The following is a 21,410-nucleotide window of genomic DNA, read 5'->3' as shown; positions in this document are numbered from 1 at the left end:
CTTCTAAAGAAAGTCTTCCTTGACCCTTCAGGTTCTATGCATCTATTTTTCACATGCTTTTGAATTATGCTTTTGTTCCACTACTACTGATGATCTGGATCCAATTCTAGTCTCGGATATAGTGCATGAACTCTGGACTCCATCCGAAAAAAATTCCAATACAAACATTTCTAGGGTGGCAACTGCACATACCTGAACCACTAGCAACTCCAGTTGTCTGTAGTGCAACAACTTTAGGTCAAGGAGATAGCCGACCCAGTTTGGCAACCAGTGATAACATCAATAAAAAAAACAAAAAGTCCGATAGAGCGATCATTCTAACATCGATAGTGAATTCGAAGGAATCCCAAAGGCTGAACTTGGAAGTCAATTTTCTACAAAAGAAAATGCATCAGATGAATTGTTTCAGACCTTCAAGAAGGTGAAGATTCAAATTACATTGGACCAATTGATGTCCATTGTTCTAGAATTTCAAAAAAATGAAATCCAATATCTCTTACAAGGAACAAATTTGTAGGAAACAGAGCAAAGAAGTTCTGAAAGTAAGGGTAAATCCAGCAGTTCTTTAAGCAAAACCCTAGGATGTCGATTATAAAGTCTTGAAGTTGCAAGTACATTGCATTGGCGAGGGATTACCAAGCACTTTGCTGGATGGGATGATTAGGGATAATATCTTGCCACAATTCATGCTGAGAGACCACGATCAACATCCTGTGATTACATGTGCATAACACTAACACTTATAGAGTGCTACAAAGAAAAGGGTTAGATGCCCTAACCCTAACCCTAAATGGGTTTGTATATATTCTACATTTTCAACTAAATCTAGTGTACAGTTAGTGATTTGTGGTGTGCTCTCTAGCTGTGCCCTCTCTCCTCATCTCCACTCTTCTCCTCTCCCCTCTTCATATTTTGTCATGGTATTAGAGCATGGTTTTGCCTTCCGTTGAGGCGCCATCCTTGTTGTGAGAGTGAGAGAGATTGATTGTGAGATTGAGAGGTTGAGATTTCTCTTGACTGAGCATGAGTTCTTTCCATTCACTTCCGTTGAGAGAATTTCCATCCATTCATTTGGTGAGAAAGTTTTGATCATCTCCTTCGAGAGTTTGTGAGAAAGATAGGGAGCGTTCTTCATTGAGAGAGATAGTTTTCACTTTCTTCGTGAGAGAGAGAAATATCTTGAGAGAAGGTTTTAGTGAGCTTGAGAGGAGACGTTCATGAGTTTTGGTGAGGTTCCTTTTGAGTAGCTTCTTTTAAAGTTCTAGTTCTAGTAAACTCTTCTCAGAGCTACTAGCTAATTCTTACAACTGTGTGGATTCGACACTAGCCGCCATTGTAGAAAATTGATACAGTGTACCTGACACTGATTGCAATTCAAAAGAGGATTTCAATTATCAAGTCAACCAAGCAGATCAAGATCCTTGGTACATCGACAATGGTGAATCATCTGATATGAAAAAATCATTAAGAATGGTTCACAGAGATGAAACCATTAGAAGGTCAGAAGAATGTCATCTACATGGTAGATAATACACTGAATCTAGTTCAAGGGACGGGCATCATCCCTATGAACAATTTCACTGAATCATAATGGAAAACCTCAAATACACAGGAGATAGACGCACCGATTACTCAGTCATCTACAGAAAAGGTTGATGTGAAGAAGAGCAAGAATTGCTAGAAACACCCCGAGAAGAACCATAGCAACTTAAAAGGTCTACTAGGGAAAGCAAACCTCCAACCAGATTGACATATGCTTAGAAAGGCAAAGCAATTCAAGTTGAAACCACCAACTATGCTCTTATGACTACCATTATGGCTTCAGAAGAGCCAATGTACTTTGAAGATGCAGCAGTCAAGCTAGAATGACAAACTGCTATGAATGAAGAAATGGATGCTTTGTACAAGAATAATACTTGGGAATTATGCGACCTTCCACTAGCAAAGAAGGCCATAGAAAACAAATGGGTATACAAAGTGAAGTACAATCCAAATGGAAGCATTCAAAGATACAAAGCCAGGCTAGTTGCAAAAGGATTTGCACAACAATATGGTCAGGATTATGACGAGCCTTATGCTCCAGTAGCAAAGATGGATTCCATACAATTCTTGATATCACTAGCGACACTCATCAGATGGAATGTGTACCAACTTGATGTCAAGAATACTTTTCTCAATGGTTATCTAGACGAGGAAGTCTACATGCAACAACCACCAAGTTATGTTGAACCAAGAAAGAAGAATCAGGTTTGCCATATTAAGAAAAGTCTCTATGGCTTAAAGCAAGCACTCGGAAGTTGGTATAGCATAATCGACAAGTATTTTGCTAATCTGGGATACATGAAGTCTAATGCAGATCATACGCTCTACTACAAAGTTCAAGGGGAAGACATTACTTCTGAACTTGACCGGAAGCAAGGATAACTTCATCAAGAAATTGAAACAAGACTTATCTACAGAGTTCGATATGAAAGATCTTGGACTTATGCACTATTGTCTTGGAATTAAGTTTTGGAGAGATTCATACAGTACCTTTATGAGTCAGCTCAAATATGTTGATAGTCTTCTGAAGAAGTTTCATATGGTAGATTGCAAGATTGCAGCGACACCCATGGAACAGAGTTTGAAACTTACAAAAGACTAAGAAAAGCCTACAATCAATGACAGGTACCAGATGCAGCTCATCGGATCTCTTATATATCTAACTATCACACATACAGATATTTGTTATGTTGTAAGTTTACTGGCACAGTTTATGGAAAATCCAAACAGTCTCACTGGAATGCAGTCAAAAGATTCTTGAGATACATCAGAGGTACAAGACAGTTTGGATTAGAATACAAAGAAAGTCATTCAAGGTTGCATGGATACTGTGACAATGACAATGCCGAAGATCATGAGACCAAGAGATCCACATAGGGATATGCATTTCTCCTTGGTCAAGGGGCTATATCATGGTTGTCAAACAAACAGCCAATTGTTTCTTTGTCTTCGACTGAAGCAGAATATAAGGCACTCATTATACAGGTGCATGTGAGGCTATATGGCTCAGAAGACTATCGTCAGAAACAGACTACTTTGATGAATCAAAGCCAACAACAATATACTGTGATAATCAATTGGCTCAAGCATTGGCCAAGAATTCAGTATATCACTCTAGGACCAAACCACATTTATGTCAGAGAGCACTTCATCAGAGAAAGAGTGTTACTTGGTGACATCACATTGCAACATTGTGATAGCAAAGAGAATGTTGCAGACATCTTTACCAAACCACTCGGTAAAGAGCTTTTCGAGAAACATCGACAAGCTCTTGGTTTGACGCAGAGGAAGGACATTCCCATTACAAGGGTGTGATGGAATGTGATGCTCAGTCCTTCTTCAATTCCCCAAAATATTCATCCTAAGGGAAGGCCTACTTCATGATGTTGATCTTGAGGGAAGGTGTTGAGAGACCACGCTCAACATCATGTGATTACATGTGCATAGCACTAACACTTATAGAGTGCTGTAAAGGAAAGGGTTAGATGCCCTAACCCTAACCCTAAATGGGTTTGTATATATTCTACATTTTCAACTAAATCTAGTGTACAGGTAGTCATTTGTGGTGTGCTCTCTAGCTGTGCCCTCTCTCCTCATCTCCACTCTTCTCCTCTCCCCTCTTCATATTTTGTCAATTCATGTATGACAGGATGGACCTGACGAACTTAGATCCGACACCATTTCAGGTAAAAATAGCATAACAATGTAAGGTACAACCACTGGATATTATTCAAAACCAGTAGATTTTGGTACAAGGGCTACCGTTTCATGTCAATTTTGTAGTTCTTGCAATGGAGGAAGGGGAAATACCATACCCAATGTCATTGGGGAGACCCTAGTTCAAAGAAGCTAAAGTCAAACAAGGTTGGGGTGCTTCCAAAATCACAATCCTTAGTGGGAAAAAGAAACTGAAGTTGGACATGATTCCAAAACTGATCTTGAAAAAAGAAAATCACCCACCAATTGCATAATGTGTGAATATGTGGTGGGAGTTGGATGATGATGCGGAGCAAGAATTCCTTGAAGCCAACCCTCTAATTGTAGCCATGGGGACATTTTAGCATGAGTTCAGTCCTGCAACAGTACAATTGATATAATAAGCTTTTGGCCATATAGCACATTGGGAACAACAATGTTCCAACATGCTTTCATGACCATTTTGCACAGTCCATACTTGATGTCGTTTTGTGGTGCGATTGCAGCCTACTAGTTTGTCTTGGCGTCACTTCAACAATTGGCAGCAACACCTGACATGCTTCTTGTGCATGCCCTTTTGCACTCTTTCTTCTTACAGTTAGCCCCTTGATGAGCTTAAGTGCCTAAAGTTTGGTCTCCTCCAATCTTGTGACCAACGCGGGTGAGGAAAGTTAAAACTTAACCCCTATGCTGAAAGAAGAGATGTTTCTAGAAGTGGCATCTGGGGCTAGGGTTTAAGAAGGGGCTTCTTTCTTGTTCAATTTGAAGTTCTTGAATCATCGTGTTTTCTGCTCCCAAGCTTTCAGTCAAGATGAAGCAAGCTGCTCTTCTCCGCCCTGCATCGCGCCTCGTCTCTCAGTCTTCTGCAACTAAGCCTGTATTCTCGCCTGCTACTGAGAATGTTGCTCACCTTGCCGGCCTCGGTGCGAGAGCAAATTTATCTTCGAGAGGCTTTGCCACATTTGTCCGCCAGGATTTCGATGCTTTGCTCAAGGGTAACGTCCTTTGCCCAGCTGCTCCTCAGTCCTTTGCGGTTCTCTCTCAGAGGTTGCCTGAGTTCCCCGCCAAGCATTTCGCTCGCACTTACGTGGACGCAGCGGAGAGGAGGAGGCGCATGAATGCGTACAGAATGGAAAATGCTGACGCTGAAGAGGAAGCAAAGAACATTGATATGGACCCGAAGAAGATGCTCGAGAAGGGTTCGCCGGGAACTTACCAAGCTATTATCAAGGACGTCATGCCTGTGGGTTACTTTGTAACGATGCCCAGTGGCAGAGAAGGTTACCTTCCAGCATTAGACCTGAATTTCACTGGTGGTTTGGCTATTCTAGAGCGATTATTCAAGGTGGGGCAGGAGATCACAGTCCGGATCACAGGCACAGGAGGGGGTCGTGATATACTCTCTTTGAAGAAACCAGAGTTCGCAGTGGATCCTGACAAATTCCGGATTGGAGCGAGTGGACTGCGAAACAGATCTGAGAACCGATGATGTTTGAGATATCATCATATTAGAAGTAAGGTCTTGCATCTTAGTGGTTGACCATATAGGTTTTGTGATCGATAATATGTAGATAGTGCATGTGCGAACTAGGAACCATTCAGCAGCAAGCCGTAATGGTCCAGCTGTTGGGACGACTTGTGACAGTCTTTTGTTAAGCTTAGTTGATAAATGTGCGTGTGGTGTGCGCCATCTGAGGAAAATAATGGTTGTTCTAACAGATGGAAATGCAAACTGATGTAACTGCTTAAAGCTTTATAGTTCTGTGCTTTTTGGTTTTCTAAAGAGTTGTAGTCGGCTCACTTTTCTTCTTTTGTTGACATGTTACGTGTATGATGCCTCAAATGAATTGGCTGCGTCAATTTTAATACTTGTTGCTTGAAATCAAACACTATGGATTAGGATGCGTCCTATGCACCCTTGTGAACATATACTTTGGTAGATAATCTTGAAGATTCAGTAGAAGGTCGAGCTTCGTCTATTAAAGTGTTGTTGAGGGGTGTACTCCTTTCGATTACAGATTTGACTTCTCGAGACACCCCTGTTTTGGGTGATTACGCTCTGATGAGGCAGGCTGTGTGATTGTACTTCAACTTTCATGCGACGATGATTGCTTGATTTTACGATGTAATTGTCTCTGTTGGGATTGTTATAGAACATACTTCTGTTTTGTGGATTGAGGCAGTAGAGGTTTTTCTTGGATGCTGCGCTTCCAAAGAATGAGGTTGGGATATCTGTTCTAATCCTCTCGAGAAGGTTGTTCTCGTTTACCTCTGAGTGTCGACCCTTTGAAGCTAACCCCGAATATAACTTCTGCGATCAAAAGAGGAAAATGCACGTCCATTACTTTGTGTGCATGTGTGAACGTCAAGTCTCCATACATTGAAATAGTCTCCAAACATTGAAATTGTCATTCGTTGGGGGGGACGGAGCTGAAAGAGACTGGAAGAGAGGTTGATCATCAAGGGGGAGGGGGAATATCGATGGGGACTATTTATTACCGTCCAAGAATGAATTGACACTTTGTTCTTTATTATGAAATAATTCTCTCCATAAGCATGTTTGAAATTCCCTGTACAGGACAACAACTGTTCGCTTTGCTGTGTGGAAACCTGCGTTACTGCAAGTTGCTACATTACTTTCTGGCTGACTACTGCTGAGTCTATCTTCTTACTGTGTCCTCATTACTTCTGCACCGCTGTGTGCTGTGTATTGTGTGCTTTTGTAGCTGTTGCCAATGATGCTTCCTGCTTGTGCTGTTGATTGAATATTCTGTGCTTCTTCCACTGTGTTGCTGTAGCTAATGTTGAACATCAGACGAGTCTGCACAGATTATTGTTTCTGAGGTTTGTGAAGCTGGCAGGCTGTGTAGGCTCTTTTGTGGCCGTTCTTTGTTGTGAACATGCTTGTGCTTTTCTTGAGCCTTTTAATGGCATAGTGAGTACTTCTCATTTCATCGAAATAGTCTTTGATCTTCTAATGCGTAGTCATGATCTTCAGGTTTTTGGAGGTCATTATAATTGTTCCTCCATAACAAATTGAAACTGACTATTCATACGTGGGCAGCGCCCTAGTATTAGTGACAATGTTGCTTTGGCACATGTTGATTTTGTTTAGGAAATGTAGTATGTGAATAGGCAGTTAATGTGTGTGGACTGTTTTGTTAGCACTGCCCCGCAGGCAGTGCTCTCCTGGCACTTTTTAAAAAAAGTGTCCCTCCAGTTATTTTAGGCCACGTTTTCCACTTTCTATCCTGAGTGATCTCTCTCTCTCTCTCCTCCCCCCTTCCCAAATCAACTCTCTCTCTCTCTCTCTCTCTTCCCAAATGAACTCATCCCTCTAAGGGCAGTGCTCACGAGTACTGGTTTGATGTATAGGAGAAATACTTCGTCGCAATCAATGAATGTGTATTGCAACTAATTATGGGTATGCTTTGTGATCCTTGAATCGTTGACACAGCCTCATTGATTGGAGAGGATATTTTCTGGCTAATAACACGTTTGTTTCGTTTCCAAGTTCCATCTCCCTTACATGCTAATCTTTTGGTTGGGACTCCAATTTTTCGTCCTTTATAATTTTGCATTTGGAACAAATGCTGTATAACGTTTGGGTTGCATTGTGCATTTGGCACTATTGCATTGCACACTTGGTGGAAATGTTTGCATTCGTACAAGTTAAATTGGACGAAGAATGCTCTAATTCATGCAATGGTGGAAGTGATTGGCTCCGCAATCTTTCAAGCATGTTCCAAACATCTCTTGCCCTCCAAAACCATCTGTGCCACGCATGATTACTGCTGCATGATGGGTGGCATCTTGTCAACTTCCAATGTTGTGTATGGAAGCTTCCTCTCCTAATCACCTAGGCTCCTATCATGGTGCTTCCTTTCTACATTTCTAGTTGCTCCTTTCGCGAGTGCTTGACCAAATGTCTCCCCATCCTCTCATATCTCGGGCATATGGGGCTGGTATTATTCTCCATTGTTGCTCTCTGTTTTTGCATCTTGCACCTCTCAGTATTCCTTTTGATGTTGCTTCTCTTCTTGAGCATATATCCACTCCTCAAAAGTCAAGATTTGAGATGTGGAATGAATTATTCGAGTGTCCCCTTATTCCTTGAGGTATACAAGATCTTTGGTGGCAGGTCTCACAATGGTAATAACATTGTTTTGTTCTTGTGTTGGACTTGATTGGTTTGTCATTATGGCCAAGAGATGCACATTGGTTTGCGCCTGTTTGCCATACTAGACTTAATATTCTTTAATGTAAGTGTGCTACTCCTTGCCCCTTGCTTTTCAAGCGCTTGAAAAATGCTTTGTAGAATTAAATAGGTAGATCATCTTCCCTTGGGGTCTTCCCATCTGCCATGACATTCACAGCTTCTTTCAATTCTTCTAGATTGAAGGGTTGTTCTAGATAGGGGAGGTCAAAAGATTTAACAACCTTATTTCTTATTATTTGGTAAAGCTATCTTGCTCTCTTAGTGTCCTCATTAGGAGGGTAAGTGCTAGAGAGTAGATCCTTGAGGTGATTCTGAATATATTCAATATTCTCCTTAGAGTCGTATAATTGAGGGCTATTTGGTCTTTTAGGAAGGGGAATCTCCTCTTGACATCTTTTCCTTTTGATAAATTTGAAGGTTTCCTTAGTGGGCTTGCCAATTTGTTGTATTTTTTTGAAATCTACACACTCCCAAAGGTTGGATGTTGTGTGAATGTGAGAGTTTGCAATACCATGATGTTTGATTCTACTTGAGTTGCCTTCTCTTTTCCAAAATTAGAAGATGCCTTGTTAGTAGAATGCACTAATTATGTTTGTAAAGAAGTAAAGCAATTGCACATGTGACGGAATGAAATATAAAGGCCGAAAAATTTCCCTCACCCTTCACTTAAAATTGAAGCAGGTTTAAACTGCACACACAAAAACCAGCCTTTTGTCCAAGTACATACTATAAGACTTACCTACTTCCTCTTGCATTCATCAAAAGGGTATATATAGAAGGTGAAGGCAAAAACAAGTACTACTTTTAGGATAAATATGGATATGAAATAATTGTTTTATTAGAGAAAATCTACTCTTTAGGGCTACACAAAGAACATATAGTTCACCCTTTTTAATCAAGGTGAAAGTCATTGTGCTTTTTTGAGACCTTTGTGTGAACCTTCCAACCATACGTCACCACAAAACTTATCCTCAAGTCATCTTTGCCTCTGTTCATTACATTCACTCATTTTAAGGCTTCCAAGTCTTTCACAAGATCTCCATGGAGTTTTTTGCCTTTATATCCACGGAGTTTTTTGTGCAGACATGGAAGTCCTCTAAGATGTCCATGCAAATTTGCACACAAAGTTAAGTCTTAACAAGCTTGTAAGAGTTGCATGTGGAGTTCCTCCGAGCATGCATGTGAGGAAACATGTAAAAGTCCAAACCCCAAGATTACTTGAGTTAGTGGAGTCGTCACCCTCCAATGACAAATAAAGTGTTAGAAATATGACCTGTAGAGGTATGCACATTGGAAGCTGGATAGAATAGCCCAGGAGCTCACACAGAGTGTGTGTGTGGGGGATCACAAGCTTCTTAACCTTGTGTGCTTCACATAGACGTGCAGACTAGTAAATAGACAATGATCCAAGCTAGATATAGAAACCACAAAATCAATATATTTTCGTCCAAAGCTATGGACACATTACAAAAGATCGACCACTCTAGGTTTTGAGCCTCACACAGGGGGTTTGAGCCCCAAATAGTTTCATCCTCGGAGGCTTGAGGCTAACACAAGCGCTATTTAGCGCTCTTATATGGTTAACACAAGTGCTATTTCCAACATACAAGAGTGGAATAGTAGGGGAGAGATGGAAAGGATAGCAAAGATGCCTTGGCACCCTACAGGCCCAAGAGACCTTTTAAATGTAAAGAAAGAGAGAGTGCTAAAAGGAAAAGGGTTGGCCCGCCCTTCTAAAGGTGACATGTATAAAAGACCAAATGGCTGACTTTGGTTTTCGTTGTTGTATGCACAAGTTTGGAATACAAGCTCCCTCTTCTCTCTAAGAGTGCCTTTGGGTGTTCTCTTGTCTCCTTGTAGTGCCTTTGTGTTTGCCACTCCATCCCCCTTCACTCTCCTCTTCCCCTTTCCTTCTCCTTCCCTTCTCCCTCTCTTCTCCCTTCTCCCCCTTCCCTCTTTCTCTCGTGGAAACACACTGCAACAATTTGGAAGTCGCTTGCGTGACAACTGAACGGCTTGTGCTTGCATTATTCTCATAAGGAAGTAGCTTGGAGTGGAGGCTCCAATGGAATTCCTTCAAGATCCCCATGACACGCGAGTCACTGTTGAGATTGCACAATAAATTGAATGGAAAGGTTTCCGTACATGGAAAACCAAAATCAATTTTTTACTCAAACAGACAAGGCTTATGTACAATAACAAATGGTAAGGAGAAGAAACCGAACCCAAGAGAATATCAGGGAACATTTTTAGTATGTAATGAAGAAGCATTTACCATTATTGGCCTTGGTTTGAGTGACAGCTACATACATCACATCACCAATGTAAGTGATGTAGCATGGGACACCCTAGATAGAACTTTTGTGCAAAGTGAAAAAACTCAACAACAAGTTTAAAGATATAATTCTTTGAACTTAAGATGAAGTCAAATGACACCCTTCTAGAGCATTTGAATTACATGAAAAGCCTTATGGCTAAGCTTGTGGGAAATTGGTGTGCCAATTCATGAGGAATATGCAATGGTAATATGATTGAAAAGCACACCAAGTTAAGAATATGGTCACCTTGTATCCACCTTATAAATTTGTCATGATCCTAAGCTTGATGGAATAGAGCAATCTCTACTTGAACAATATAAAAGAAGGCAAGATAACCTAGGTTATAGTCATGATGGAGCTTACTATTCCAAGAGCAAATTCACCAACAACAAGAATAAGAAGCCTCTTCATCGACAACCAGTCCAAGGAAAAAATGACACATGGACTTTATGGCAAGAAAAATCACATAGAAAAGAATCACTCATTGCAAAATAAGACCCAAACACTGCTCATAAAAGAAGATAATACTAAGGAGGAGGAAGAGGCATCTCATCAAGCCAATTATGTTTAGGACTGGTCTATCTAAGCCACCATGGACATGAAACATATGTTATTGACTACACCATAGTGTGGGATGTCACAAGTGTTATGCCATAGTGTGGGGCCTTACTTATTTTACACCATAATGTGGGAACCATGTTTTTTTTATTTGGTACTAGGAGGCTCCAAAATACTATTCACTACCATAATGTGCATTATGGAATGTAACTGACCACTAGACATGAAAACATTTGTTGAGGGGAGACTTCTTGGGAATCATTCAAGGCTTATGCATGATCAGGTGTACCAATTCAAAAAGTATTTTTGGGGCATTTTTGGGACTATGCTATGCCATGCTACAATGCACTAGTGGGTGATTAGAGGCAAGCTCATGCAATCGTTGTTTGCCTCCTAAGGTGTAGCATCTTGAGGTGCATCCCATGGAAAAGGTCAGACATAAATAGAGCAGCTCCACTTTGAAAGGAGTATTGGCTCACCATGCAAGCCTTTAAAGGACTTCATTACTTCATTCCTCATGCATCATCTGATATCTATGTTCAAAAATTGCTATCTACTCTCTTTTTCCTAATGGATGTAACAAACAGTGAAAAACACAAACCATAGAGATAAAATGAAACGTATTTATCTCTCTCTCTAGGCCTCCGATTGACATGATTCCAAAAACAAAGTCAGAGTCATTCAATGGTCTACAACTTCCTAGTTCACTTCATTACTCTCTTCCTCATGCATCATTAGATATGTATGTTCAAAAATTGCTATCTACTCTCTTTTTCCTAATGGATGTAACAAACAGTTAAAAACACAAACCATAGAGATAAAATGAAATGTATCTCTCTCTAGGCCTTCGATTAACATGATTCCAAAAACAAAATCAAAGCTCATTCAATGGTCTACAACTTCCTAGTTCACTTCATTACTCTATTCCTCACACATCATCTAATATCTATGTTCAAAAATTGCTATCTACACTCTTTTTCCTAATGGATGTAACAAATAGTGAAAAACACAAACCATAGAGAAAAAATGAAACATCTGTTCAAATCAATGGTCCATAAAATTAAACAAATATAAGTTCAAATACATAAACATCTATTCAAAGCCCTAAAGCACAAATGTACATTGTCATCACAAAATAGGAAAGACTCATTCCCCTTTCTTGGCATCTGGATGCCTACGCTCTAAAGGCCTCAAGTAAATAGTCACCATGTCATCATCTTTCTTAAGAGAGACACATTGTCTGCCTATCTCTGCACATGCACATGCCATGTTGCCTGTGCTTGCAAATGTAGCCACAACCATGTCCCCCTCCTACGTGAATGTGTGCAAGAGAAACTTGGAAACAAGATCCTCAACTATTAACAAACCAACCATACACAAAGATTGAAAAAAGCATCTATAAATTAAAATCACCTGCTCAACCAAAGTTCTCTCTCCGCACCACCTCGCATGAATGTGCATCCCTCTTGGGTGCCTTTGAAGGTGTGGATTTTTGTCTCCCTTATCCAGTTTGACTGGCTAGCACATATGTCATTGCCAAGGCTCTTCTCTGCTAAGGCTTTATTGTAGTACGTGGGGATCTTGCATCCATACCCAAGACTAGCCAGGTCATCTGTAACCATGAAAACATAAACAAGTCAAACTTCCTCAAATTTTTGCATAAACATATTTAAAATTGTACTACCATTTAAATAAGATTTCATGTACCATCTACTTGGGATTCTCTTTCATGTAGCTGCAATCAAGGTATACCATCACCGTGTGAACTAGCTCAAATCCATTATCCATTGCTCCTAACTAGACAAAACACATATGTTTTGGCAAGCAAGTACTGATGAGCCACCCCCCATCTTTGACTATATGGTTTGCAAATGCTGGAATAGCCTCCACAAGACCCATATTTAAATAGTTCCACTCCGAAATCTACTTTCTAGAGATGCGCTCAACCAGAGATGATGTAGGAAAGTCTGCCCACATCATGCTTGCAGCTGCCTTTGTTTCTTTCTCTTCAATTGTGATGTATGGAGGGGTCAGCAGCTTAAGAAAATTCCTTACTTTCACATGAGACCTAAAGAAAAATGACATTCACATCAATAATCATATTCATAGCATTTTGATTAAAATACACCTGCAAACTATTGAATACATACTAGTGCCACTTTCCATCCACATGGACAAGTGCACATCTAGCCAGTACCCTATGAGATATAGCCGCCTCTACAGCTAGTAGAAAACACAATGTTAAGCAAGTACTTGCAATGCCATCTACGAACAACACCTATTTCATTAATTTTGGACTTTTTGTGTTGTTTTTGGATGAAGCCCAAAAATCCTTCCCAAATGAAAACTTTACTTTATGAAAATATCCTTTCCAAATCAAAATTTTACTTTCTAAAAAGTTTCTTCCCAAATCAAAAGTTCACTTTGTGGCACTGTCATATTCACATAAAAATATTATTTTTTCAATCTATACTTTTGCACCAACATGCAAGAATTTGAAATTATCCTACATTAGAAATTCTAGCTATATCTAAGTTATTTGTTAATTTAATTATTTTTAATATTTTTCCTTGACGTTTTTCCTTCCCAAATCAAAAGTTCACTTTGTGGCTCTATCATATTCACATACAAATATTGTTTTTTCAATCTATACTTTTGCACCAACATGCAAGAATTTGAAATAATCCTATATTAGAAATTCTAGCTATATCTAAGTTATTTGTTAATTTAATTATTTTAAATATTTTTCCTTGACGTTTTTCGTTGACGTGATAAATTTATAAATCCATGAAAGGAGACTTAAATATTTCATGAAAATAACATTGTCACTCGGCAATATGCACAAAATTTAACAAAACTTTTAATAAATAGAAAGAAGACATGATGCCATAAGACCAAAGAGGGATAATAGCAATTGTAGCTTTATGTATATGATTACATTGAGAGACGTTGCTCTTAGCTAGAGTCTTTATCTCCAAAATGATATAGATTGAACATATGTTTACAATTTAAATTGTTGCTCTTAAAGAGCCTCAATTCGTGCCATCTGCATAATTTGACACCCCATTGTCTTATTGCTCAATGTCACGACAGTCCCTTGCCAGTTGCTATCTGCATAATTTGACCTAGGCTTGTCTTGCCAAGCCTTGCCCCTTGGGTGCATTGACTCCCCATTGTCTTATTGCTCAATGCGATAGTCCCTTGCCAGGTGCCATCTGCATTAACTCCCTATTGTCTTGCCAAGCCTTGACCCTTGGGTGACATCCAGTGCAAAATACAGGTGCCATCTGCATTAACTCCCACAAGTTATCTTGCCAAGCCTTGCCCCTTGGGTGCATTGACTCCCCATTGTCTTATTGCTCAATGTGATAGTCCCTTGCCAGGTGCCATTTGCATTAACTCCCTATTGTCTTGGCAAGCCTTGACCCTTGGGTGACATCCAGTGCATATTTTGACTCTCATTTGACATACGAGGTGATGACTCTGATTATAATTGTCTTGGATTGGCTCCTTGCCTAGTACCCAAATAAAATCCTTCTGAATCAATGGACTTCAATACAAAGCTTTAATCATGGACATTCTTCATTTGCGCTATCTCCTTCTACTTCCTCCATGGCGAGCATCCTTAAAAATTCGTGTATATGCAAAATAGTTTGCTGTGGTATTTTTATTTTTCCTTCTACCTCATATCCCATGTGCTTCTTTGATTTCTTTGCCCTTGAATGCCAAGACACTATGATTGTCTCCGTCAAAACTTGAGAGACTGCTTCATCATTTGGGACCCACTCCTTCATTATACAATTAGTATATAATGTGTTGTTATCCATATTCTCCTTCCTGCCCTTTGGCTCATACCATACCGCTGTAAATGTTGTAGCTCTCCCTTGGTCATCTCTTTGCACATCAACTACTTTTGCAACCCAAAACTTCACATTCTCATATTCATCATCCGATGGCCGAACCACAACAAAACAATCAACCTCTATATCTACTTGTGGCATAAACTCTCTCTTCTTCGGTCCACAATATGGACGTGGGAGTAATGATACAAAATCATTTTCAAAGACTGGAGCTGGGTGCAAATCGTTATGAACATTTGGCCAAAACATATTGCATTCTTCCTTGACATCCTTTGAGCCTCGCATTCTCTCAAGGTCCTTTATTAAATTTCGTGTCTTGTTAATTACAGTGGTAGTGTGTTCTCTCCAAGTAGGCTTCGAATCAGGATATCTCTGGAGCATTTCCTCTTTGTATGTAATAAATGCTTTTAATCCATCTATTTCACAATTAGACCTCTCATTAAATTCTTGTATAGGAGCCCATGTTGGATACCTTTCCTTGCTGGGAATTGAAGTTAAGAGACTGTAAGGTTCTTCAGGTTCCCATTTTGTATCATGAGAATACTGTTGCCATTGCATTACGGGTTTTTCATCTTAAAAAAAAAAACGAAAGTAGTGTGGATTGGTATGACCTGTCAATGCATCACCACCCGTTTGTATGAAAGGTAGAATGAAGCTCTTCCAATCATACATTCTTTCGAGCCTCTCACATACTGTACTTTCCTTACGACCACCAACTTGCCTGCCACATCTTCTTACCAAGTCATCTATTGTCTCCACATCCTTGCATTTAAGCTCCCTTGAGACTGTGCTAAAAACCTGATCGATATCCTCATGTGTATGCCCAACATACAAAAATCCACATTCGACCTCATTGAAGATTCGATGAGCAACTAGCATGGAGCAGAAGGCAAACATAAGTACATTCTTATTTTCTCGCCAGCAATTATCAGCTTGTATTCTCAAAGTCGGTGGCAGGCGACCTTTTTCTGCATGTACATTGCGAATTGCCTTCATAATAGATGTTACAACTTGATTGCTATCATGTAGATGCAAGGAATCAATCCATATATCTGCAAAGAACTTAATTCCATGCACTAACACTCCACATAGATGTGTCTTTAAAAAGTGCTTTCCTTGTAATTTAGGTGCAGTGGCAACAAAACGAGGCAATGTTGTTGTATTCTGATCCATGCCATCTACAATAAGACACATGTAGTCATCAGGATGCGAAATAGCTTGCTCCTTCCAAAATGCATATTTTTGTCTGGAATGTCGAATAAGGTCATGATGAGATTTTCGGTTTTTTTTGTATAATTCCCTTTGATTTGGACATGTTGCACTCTCAATCGCTCGCTTTAAATCATCACAGACATTGCACTTTGACATTTTTTGCCTCCTTGGGATTTTAACATATCCAAAGTTCTTCTTCCAAAGAGTATACAAAGTATGAGAAGAAGCTACAGCGTCCCCTCTTTGCCTTTGCTTTTCTGCAATAGAGTCAAATACTTCGAGCTTTGTCAAGCCCATTGGAAGGTGCATTTCAGTGATCGCGTCACCGTTAGGGAGTTTGGTAGATATATGGGGTTGAGGCAAAGCATTTTCATGTATGAAGTCTTGTAAAATTGCTGCTGCCCTGATAGTTGAGATTCTTGATTTGGACCTTCCTCTATTACCGTGAATGCTAAATTTGTTGCCGCCCTTTGCCTTGGTGACTAAATCCCAATATGTACCATGGGATAATCTAGTAATATTGCGATATGCCTTATTGCAAATCCTTTTTCCATTTACGAGAGGTTTTACCTTTTGTCTTGAACTTAGCCTTTTATTGCCATTCTGAAGAAAGCAAGAGAGACTTGTGAGAAGGTATTCATTTCTTTCGCTTCCCCTTCTTTGCCACACGTGTCCTCTACATTCCCTGATGTCTGCAAGATCAATGAAGTATATCTTCGCTTGCAACATAGATATCCCAATGCATTTAACATGTTCTCCTCCTTCATTACTCTCTTCCTCTTTGGTTGCTTTTGTGGATCTGCCTGGATTCTCTTTCTCTTCATGCATATATATGACCGTTTTCGTTCCTCGTACACATTGTTATCTGTATTTATGCACTTCTTCTCCTCACATTTGTTTGTAACCAAGCATCCATGATTGGTCGTTGCATCCTTGTTCATATCACAATCAAAGTTAAATACTGAATAATCCTCTGTTGATCTCATCCTCATTTTTAACATACTCTTAGGACCATTCAATGAATTCAATATTCTACGAGAGTATTGAGAACCTTGAAACTCTTCCACTCCTGAGAGAACATCACTCATTGGGACATCTTGCATGGCTTTCACAAATCCACAACCTTGATTGACACCAGGTTTGTTAATATGCATGAACTCATCCACACTTGACAAGACATCGCTATTGAAACCTTTGCCCTTCTCACTGTGCAAGAATTCATCCACCCTAGATAAGGCTTCGCTTCTAAAATCATTTTGTTTCTTGGAACCAATGAACTCATCCACTGCAGATAAGATGTCACTTCTATAATTGAGTATATTGAAATCATCCACATTTGAAGTGATAGAGCCTGGCACATGGGCACGCTTTTTAGGTCCTTTGATATTGTAGTATGCGTTGTCTTTATCATTGAAAACCACGTGCCTCTTTCTCATGTTTAAAAATTGCATGCTCCATCTCATATTCTTGCCTACCTCATAGTAGGGATCACATAAGGATGTTATGTTATCAACCATACCATCATCAGTGACTTTTAGAATCCTCATCTGCGCAAATGACCATTGCTCCACTTGTTCAAATCCCAATACTTCACCTTCTGCTACAATCTTATTTGCAAATGATCTCATTTGTAAAATGTCCCCTATAGTAAAATCCAAGGTGGTGCACTTTGTATTCTTGATAATGTCTGTTGCATAAGTCTCAGCATAAGTCTCATCTCTGTCCCATGCTATAAATGATTTGTTGGATGTATTGTAGGGCATAACATCTCCAAGTGTTTCCATATCTCCACATTTATACTTTAGCTCAACATGTGCGCTAAGAATCTTTGATACAGTAACTGCTACCTTATCTTCGCCAAGTCTTCGAAAGTGGCAAAGTGAATTGGGATCACTATCATGGATTGTAGCAAATGCAACTACTTCTCTTTTGCTACATAAAATCACATCCATCCCTGGAACAAAATCTATAGCCATCTCCTTTGTGAGAGTCCTTCGCAAGCAAGCTGCAGTGGCAACAATTACATAAATATTAGTCTCTTTTTAATAATCTACTTATTTATTATAATTTTTAATTAGTACTTAATTTATTAGTGGGAGAAGTTATCCGATCAAGTACTCATTAGATGGACATGCCAAGTTATCCTTTGCATGGTCAATCAAGCATTAAATACTATTTTTGCTCTAGTGTCATGCACATCCGTAAAAAAACATGAGCCTACTAGGTACGTTATCCAATCAAGCACTAATGGGATGCGGGTGCCACTTTGCATGTAAGTCAATTCCACCTAGTTGAGGTGTACAAAAAGTGTTGTGCCCATCGGATATGCTTTGCATGGTCCATCGAGCATTAAATACTATTTTTGCTTCTGTCATGCACATCCATAAAAAAAACACGCTGCTAGGTGTGTTATCCGATCAAGTACTTATGCGATGGGAATGCCACTTTGCATATAAGTCAATTCCACCTAGTTGAAGGTGTGTGCAAAGTATTGTGCCCATCCAATATGCTTTGCATTGTCGATCAAGCATAACACACAATTTCTGCCTTACTGTCATGCACAACCATATAAAAACACGGCCATAGGTGTGTTATTCAAATAAGTACTTATAAGATGGGGGCTCCACTTTGCACGCAAGTCTGTTTTAACTACGTTGAGGTGCGTGCAAAGTATTGTCACCATCGGATATGATTTGCATGGTCGATCACGCATTATACACCATTTTTTCCCTAATGATATGCACATTCGCACAAAAACATGCCATTAGGTTTGTTATCTGACCAAGTACTTATCGGATGGGTGTGCCTCATTGAGAACATTTAAATACCACCTAGGTTGAGGCGTAAAAAAAGTTTTGTGCCCATCGGATATCCTTTGCATGGTCAATTGAGCATCAAATACTATTTTTACTCTAGTGTCATGCACATCCGTCAAAAAACACGCTGCTAGGTATGTTATATGATCAAGCACTTATGGGATGGGTGTGCCACTTTGCATGTAAGTTGATTCTACCTAGTTGAAGGTGTGTGCAAAGTATTGTGCCCATCGGATATGCTTTGCATTGTCGATCAAGCATAAAACACCGTTTTTGTCTTAGTGTCATGCACATTTGTCAAAAAACGTAGTCCTAGATGTGTTATTCAGACTAGTACTTATCGGATGGGGGCTCCAGTTTGCACGCAAGTCTATTTCAGCTAGGTTGAGGTGTGTGCAAAGTATTGTCACTATCGGATATGATTTGCATGGTCGATCACGCATTATACACTGTTTTTTCCCTAGTGGTATGCACATCCGCAAAAAAACACGCCCTTAGGTATGTTATCTGACCAAGTACTTATCGGATGGGTGCACCTCTTTGACAACATTTTAATACCACCTAGGTTGAGGTATAAGAAAAGTATTATGCCCATCGGATATGCTTTGCATGGTCGATCGAGCATTAAATACCATTTTTGCCTTAGTGCCATGCACATCCGTAAAAAAACACGCTGCTAGGTGTGTTATCCGATCAAGAACTTATGCGATGGGAATGCCACTTTGCATGTGAGTCAATTACACCTAGTTGAAGATGTGTGCAGAGTATCGTGCCCATCCGATATGCTTTGCATGGTTGATCGAGCATTAAATACCATTTTTGCCTTAGTGCCATGCACATCCGTAAAAAAACACGCTGCTAGGTGTGTTATCTGATCAAGCACTTATGCGATGGGCGTGCCACTTTGCATGTAAGTCAATTACACCTAGTTGAAGGTGTGTGCAAAGTATTGTGTTCATTGGATATGCTTTGTATTGTCAATCAAGCATAACACACCGTTTCTGCCTTAGTGTCATGCACAACCATATAAAAATACGGCCATAGGTGTGATATTCAAATAAGCACTTATCAGATGGGGGATCCACTTTGCACGCAAGTTTGTTTCAACTACTTTGAGGTGCATGCAACATATTGTCACCATCGGATATGATTTGCATGGTCGATCACGCATTATACACCATTTTTTTCCTAATGATATGCACATCCGTAAAAAAACACGCCATTAGGTGTGTTATTTGACCAAGTACTTATCGGATGGGTGTGCCTCATTGAGAACATTTCAATACCACCTAGGTTGAGGCATACAAAAAGTTTTGTGCCCATCGGATATCATTTGCATGGTCGATCGAGCATTAAATACTTTTTTAACTCTAGTGTCATGCACATCCGTCAAAAAACACGCTGCTAGGTATGTTATCCGATCAAGCACTTATGGGATGGGCGTGCCACTTTGCATGTAAGTCTATTCCACAAGTTTGAAGGTGTGTGCAAAGTATCGTGCCCATCGGATATGCTTTGCCTGGTCGATCGAGCATTAAATACCATTTTTGCCTTAGTGCCATGCACATCCGTAAAAAAACACGCTGCTAGGTGTGTTATCTGATCAAGCACTTATGCGATGGGCGTGCCACTTTGCATGTAAGTCAATTACACCTAGTTGAAGGTGTGTGCAAAGTATTGTGCTCATCGGATATGCTTTGCATTGTCGATCAAGCATAACACACCGTTTTTGCCTTAGTGTCATGCACAACCATATAAAAACACGGCCATAGGTGTGTTATTCAAATAAGTACTTATCAGATGGGGGCTCCACTTTGCACGCAAGTCCGTTTTAACTACGTTGAGGTGCGTGCAAAGTATTGTCACCATCGGATATGATTTGCATGGTCGATCACGCATTATACACTATTTTGTTCCTAATGATATGCACATGCGCAAAAATACACGCCATTAGGTGTGTTATCTGACCAAGTACTTATCGAATGGGTGTGCCTCATTGAGAACATTTCAATACCACCTAGGTTAAGGCGTAAGAAATGTTTTGTGTCCATCGGATATGCTTTGCATGGTCGATCGAGCATTAAATACTATTTTTGCTCTAGTGTCATGCACATCCGTCAAAAAACATGTTGCTAGGTATGTAATCCAATCAAACACTTATGGGATGCGCGTGCCGCTTTGCATATAAGTCTATTCCACCTAGTTGAAGGTGTGTGCAAAGTATCGTGCCCATCGGATATGCTTTGCATGGTGGATCGAGCATTAAATACCATTTTTGCCTTAGTGCCATGCACATCCGTAAAAAAACACGCTGCTAGGTGTGTTATCTGACCAATTACTTATCGGATGGGTGTGCCTCATTGCGAACATTTCAATACCACCTAGGTTGAGGCGTACGAAAAGTTTTGTGTCCATCGGATATGCTTTGCATGGTCGATCGAGCATTAAATACTATTTTTGCTCTAGTGTCATGCACATCCGTCAAAAAACACGCTTCTAGGTATGTTATCCGGTCAAGAACTTATGGGATGGGCGTGCCACTTTGCATGTAAGTCGATTCCACCTAGTTGAAGGTGTGTGCAAAGTATTGTGCCCATCGGATATGCTTTGCATTGTCGATCAAGCATAAAACACCGTTTTTATCTTAGTGTCATGCACATTCGTAAAAAAACGCAGTCCTAGATGTGTT

The 21,410-nt window shown here is 39.9% G+C and overlaps 1 protein-coding gene across 1 annotated transcript; it reads left to right on the top strand.

The window, feature by feature from the left end:
- Positions 1-4,465: 4,465 nt before the first annotated feature.
- LOC147901377 (uncharacterized) lies at positions 4,466-5,521 on the top strand. The gene has a single exon (XM_087376037.1). It carries the CDS (start codon positions 4,550-4,552, stop codon positions 5,225-5,227), a length of 678 nt encoding a protein of 225 aa, XP_087232163.1. The 5' UTR covers positions 4,466-4,549; the 3' UTR covers positions 5,228-5,521.
- Positions 5,522-21,410: the final 15,889 nt, after the last annotated feature.

Source organism: Dipteris shenzhenensis, chromosome 6 (genome assembly GCF_047967505.1).
Source record: "Dipteris shenzhenensis isolate YYH24624 ecotype China chromosome 6, Dip_SZ_1.0, whole genome shotgun sequence".
In the NCBI taxonomy this organism is placed as follows: Eukaryota; Viridiplantae; Streptophyta; class Polypodiopsida; order Gleicheniales; family Dipteridaceae; genus Dipteris; species Dipteris shenzhenensis.
The sequence above is the reverse complement of the archived record's forward strand: the minus strand, read 5'-3'. Positions and strand labels throughout refer to the sequence as shown.

Bases quoted from the DNA above. Each gene is read 5' to 3' on its own strand.
- LOC147901377 (XM_087376037.1), top strand. From the start codon at position 4,550: ATGAAGCAAGCTGCTCTTCTCCGCCCTGCATCGCGCCTCGTCTCTCAG.